General features: G+C 38.8%; 2 protein-coding genes across 2 annotated transcripts; one reads left to right on the forward strand and one right to left on the reverse strand.

Moving 5' to 3' along the window:
- Positions 1–548: 548 nt before the first annotated feature.
- On the reverse strand, positions 549–1,435 carry LOC112464501 (cytochrome c oxidase subunit 6A1, mitochondrial-like). Its single transcript, XM_025031510.1, has 3 exons — positions 1,325–1,435; positions 884–1,038; positions 549–753 (listed from the first exon to the last, which is right to left on the reverse strand). The coding sequence occupies exons 1-3, from the start codon at positions 1,401–1,403 to the stop codon at positions 673–675; spliced, it is 315 nt and encodes a 104-aa protein (XP_024887278.1). The 5' UTR covers positions 1,404–1,435; the 3' UTR covers positions 549–672.
- A 1,772-nt stretch (positions 1,436–3,207) lies between these two features.
- LOC112464500 (transcription elongation factor SPT6-like) lies at positions 3,208–4,610 on the forward strand. Its single transcript, XM_025031508.1, has 3 exons — positions 3,208–3,432; positions 3,691–4,138; positions 4,259–4,610. The coding sequence occupies exons 1-3, from the start codon at positions 3,291–3,293 to the stop codon at positions 4,464–4,466; spliced, it is 798 nt and encodes a 265-aa protein (XP_024887276.1). The 5' UTR covers positions 3,208–3,290; the 3' UTR covers positions 4,467–4,610.
- Positions 4,611–4,631: the final 21 nt, after the last annotated feature.

Raw genomic sequence — 4,631 nt, forward strand, 5'->3', positions numbered from 1 at the left:
TAACATATACAAAACAGGAGGTAATTTAGTTATATTAGTAATTTGAATACATAATTAGCTCAATACGTAAGTATCAAGCTCATTACATTTGCTATTTTATAAAAATTGGTTGACATTTTGCTTGTTTATATTTTTGATATTTTTGTATCAGATTAGACAATAAACCAAGTTGTAATTTTATGATGTTTTATAATACAAGATTTAAAAAAAGATCTCGTAGATTTATTACATCTCTGATAATATATTATATTGCTGTAACTATATAAATTCGTTATGTATTTCATTTTTAATAAAGAAAAAACAGAATTTGTATTAATGCCTATTATTCTTAAACTCTATATTTACAACAAATTTGTTTAAACAATTTAAATTTAACAGAGTTTATAACATTAGAAATTGCAGCAAAATTTCATATAGAGGTGTAAAAATATATATATATATATATATATATATATTTATATATACATAGCACTGGGAGTGATTTTATGATAATCACATTAAGTTAATCATAGTGGTCGGATAAGAAAATATTGTATAGAAAAAGAATATAAATGTCATATCTCTATCAATTTATTGACTCAATTGTTCATAAGTCAGTATAATGCAGGATACATGTTATAAAGAATGCTAGTGCTCAACGTAATTATTACACAATCTAGATAGAACCACTTACTACTCTTCATAACCCTCGGGTAAAGGATTTGTTTTGGGATTATGGAAAAGACTGTGGTTACCATCTCCCCATGGAAATTTCTAAAAATAATATATTATATTAATAATTAAATAATATATTAGAAAATAGTAATGTAAAGTAAGAATTAACAAGGATCTTGGAAATCCATGTTTTTCATATTTAATGTCATATACATGTTTTGATATGTACCTTGCTTCTTATTCTCATATGATCATATGCGATGAATTCTGGACGTTCATCATGATGATGTGCCTGATGATTCAAATAGCAATTAACCATAGCCAGTCCTATCGCTGGAAAGCCTACGAAATATGAAAGCCTCTTCCATAAAAGCTGCGTCTGCTCTGAAAAGCATACGTTACCGTTATGTAATGTTCATTGATAACTTATCTGACATCCTCTATATATTTTCTCTTTACCCATAAAACGTGATACGCCTTCATAGTATTATTTAAATAGAAAGAGTAACATTCGAATCCTAATGAATAATATTTTGACAAAAATGACACTTTGCTATGAGAGATAATATTGTCTAGAGTGTAATATTTTACGCGAATAATAAATACTGTTGTTTTCAAATGCGTAAATAATATATAAATTAATTAATTAGCACACTTCATTTATATCTACCTGAACTGGCATGAGTGTCAGAAGCAGCCGACGAATATTTTCTGGAAAAGGAGCGACCAACTCTCATCCAACCAGCCATTTTTGCTTTTCTGCTCAAGAGTCCTAAGGGCTCATGCACAATGGCCGCCTTCAGCAGACACAACTGTTGAGTTCGTCTTATCAACACTATGCGTTGATTGATTGGTTCTAAAAGTAAGAGCCAATCACGTTCGATTGCTGAACGCGTCCAATGGGTGCATCCAGGCCTGCGTTCTGAAACCTTACTCGAGTTAACTCTAGTTAACTCGAGGCGTTCAGAAATGCCGAGTTGACCTATTTGTGGCGTTCAGAAACACGCTTGAGTCAACTCTCGAGTTAACTATTTCTACCCACGTCGAGGAGGTAGGTAGAAATTACTCGACATGCGCACATATATAGATTCCGTCACATAAGGGGCACATAACGCATGTTCTCGAAACACGCCTTTTTTAGGTTAAAGTTATTCACAAGAACCGGCGAACAAAAAGGGATACGGACACTATTTTCCTGATGCGCTGCCATATTTTCACTCATATTCAATGCTTGATGGGAGAGCGCCATGTTAACCCGTGATGTTAAGGTGGAAGCACATAAAATTGCAGGAGCCATGAGCAGAAAGCAGAAGCCATATGCGCATGCGCTATGGTATCCGTAGAGCTCTAACAGATACCATATCGCATGCGCATATGGCTTCTGCATTCTGCTTATGGCTCCTGCAATTTTATGTGCTTCCACCTTTACTTTCGTCGTCCATAAACGACAGTAACCCGAAGTCAACTCTAACTCTACTCCTACTCTACCTGGGTAAAAGTTTCTGAACGCAGGCCAGGGGGCTTATTAAAGGTGGAAGCACATAAAATTGCAGGAGCCATAAGCAGAATGCAGAAGCCATATGCGCATGCGCTATGATATCTGTTAGAGCTCACGGATACCATAGCGCATGCGCATATGGCTTCTGCTTTCTGCTCATGGCTCCTGCAATTTTATGTGCTTCCACCTTTAAGATACAATTTCACGGAGCGAAGAAAAGCCAGCGTTTTACCCCCACTCCATCAATTTTTGTCAAGGTGGCGTTACGGCGTTGCTTAGCTAAAAAGTTCAACACGGTTGAACTTTTAGCGAAGCAACGCCGAACGCCGAAAACACAGAGAGAAATAAGTACACGTGGTGACACAGAAAGAACGAAGTTAAAAAGTTATCAGAAAGAAGTTAAATAATTATAAGTATGGCTGAAGGGACGGATAATTTTACATCGCCAGAAAATACAAACGAAGTTAGTATCTATATATTATACAGTACTAAGCATACTTATAGGTTAGGTTGCTTTTTATTTCTTATTTATTTAAGTAATATAAATTTATTTGTTATATTGTGTTAATTTGTATTTGTTATATTGTAGGAAACTCTATTGTACACCTGTGACATATGTGAAAATGTCATTCATAAAAATGAAGTAGATCTGCATTCTTGCTTTGAGGGATTTAGTCATGTTTATATAAATAACGATTTACATATTTGTAAATTCGCAGAGCCTATGGATCGGCAACGAGGAGTTCGAGGATTTGGATGAGATCATCGCTCGACATGTGAATCCCATGGCCGCTTACGCCTCCGAATTATTGGACTTCAAATACTACAAGCCCAACGTGGAGGGAATCAAAGACAAAGCAGAGGATATACTGAAGGAACAGAAGAAGGAAAATCCTGGTGGAATTCCCTACATCATATCGGCAGCTAAGGTAAGTAAACGCGTAGCTGGTTTACGCACGTAACACCAGCAATTTCCCAAAAATTTTCTTCACTTTTAATTTAAAAATAATTTCATTAATTTTTTTCCCCTCATAGACCTATCCTGGAAAGTTCCTACTCTCGTATATATCTGCCGCGTACTCGCTGTCGCCACGAGTTCGTTACAGTGACATCCGAGGGCTTCAGATTTCGAGCGCAGATGTTCGGTAGGGTGAGCGATCTACTACGCTGGTTCAAGAAACACTTTAGGGATCCCGTCCCTGGACAATCCACTCCGAGTACACCACGCGGCGCAATGACTTCTAGGACACCTTACACTACTACGCCAGGAAGAGTTAGCGGTAAGTCTGTCTATATCATCACCGCGAACTGTCAGTCATCATAATTTTTATATGAAAGTAATTCCTGGAATCTTAGTATAGGTCAAAATATATTTTACTAGGAAAAAATATTGTATTTCAAGATAAAATCATTTTACATATATATATATTCTGTGTTAACAACTACAATTTTTCGCTAAAATGAAATGAAACGCACAAGTAAGAGCACAAGGACTGCAAATGTATTAATTGCTATTATTTCGATCGATATTGTTTCAGGAATGAATCAAGAAGCAATACAGCGAGTTGCACAGAACCTCCCACATCACATGTTGCACTCGCTATCGCAAGTGGCGAATCAGACGCCGCATCACTATCCGCCACACACACCCGGAGCGGCTAGCGCTACCGGCTACGGCGGAGTACACACGTATCCCAACACGCCGTATACGCCGTCTGGCCAAACTCCGTTTATGACCGCGTACCAGACGCCTCATCACACTCCGCATCATGGCCAGCCTACTCCCAGATACGGCCAACAAACCCCTAGCCATCATCAAGGGCCCTTCGTGCACCCGCCGCCGCCCTCGATGACACCCAGCCATCACAGGTCTGCTCAATCGCACAGACCTACACCACCTCTGTCCACTCCTTTCGGCGACCCGACGGATTGGAAGAAGGCCGCCGAGGATTGGGCAGCACGTATAAAAAGCGGTTCGCGAGTCTCGTAAGTGCAATAATAAATATGTATTAAATAACGATCACGTTTTCCTATTAAAAATTATTGATATTTGAAATGTTAATGTTCTTCATTCAATTATCATCAATGTGTTGAATGTGTTTTCAGCGGATCGACGCCCAGGTACGAGGAGTCTAGAAGAACTCCACGTAACTATGACGAGCCGGTCGGCAGAACAACGCCCTCCGGAAGGAGCAGACCTTCGTCTACGCGTACTCCGTCGTACAGATCTCCGCGAGGCACCCCACATACAAATTCTAGTCCACGAAGTATGTCGCTCAGCGGAGACGGTACTCCTCTGTACGACGAGAGCTAACGGGATTGTGCATAGCTGATTATATTTATTAGACAACGTCATATCACGCTATGAATGAATAATAAGAGTGCGCGTACTCTCGACGACGGGGCTTTCATCCTGAGACGTCGATTGCTAACGAAATTGAACCGATCATTAATCGTTGCAGACATGCAACACGTAGTA

Source organism: Temnothorax curvispinosus, unplaced genomic scaffold, assembly GCF_003070985.1.
Source record: "Temnothorax curvispinosus isolate PA1 unplaced genomic scaffold, ASM307098v1 QBEX01014274.1, whole genome shotgun sequence".
Lineage (NCBI taxonomy): Eukaryota > Metazoa > Arthropoda > Insecta > Hymenoptera > Formicidae > Temnothorax > Temnothorax curvispinosus.

Coding starts and splice junctions, on each gene's coding strand:
- LOC112464500 (XM_025031508.1), top strand. CDS start 3,291: ATGTTCGGTAGGGTGAGCGATCTACTACGCTGGTTCAAGAAACACTTT. Junction 3,433..3,690: donor TACGCCAGGAAGAGTTAGCG/GTAAGTCTGTCT, acceptor ATATTGTTTCAG/GAATGAATCAAGAAGCAATA. Junction 4,139..4,258: donor AAAAGCGGTTCGCGAGTCTC/GTAAGTGCAATA, acceptor ATGTGTTTTCAG/CGGATCGACGCCCAGGTACG.
- LOC112464501 (XM_025031510.1), bottom strand. CDS start 1,403: ATGGCTGGTTGGATGAGAGTTGGTCGCTCCTTTTCCAGAAAATATTCG. Junction 1,039..1,324: donor TGACACTCATGCCAGTTCAG/GTAGATATAAAT, acceptor TATGCTTTTCAG/AGCAGACGCAGCTTTTATGG. Junction 754..883: donor ATATGAGAATAAGAAGCAAG/GTACATATCAAA, acceptor TATTATTTTTAG/AAATTTCCATGGGGAGATGG.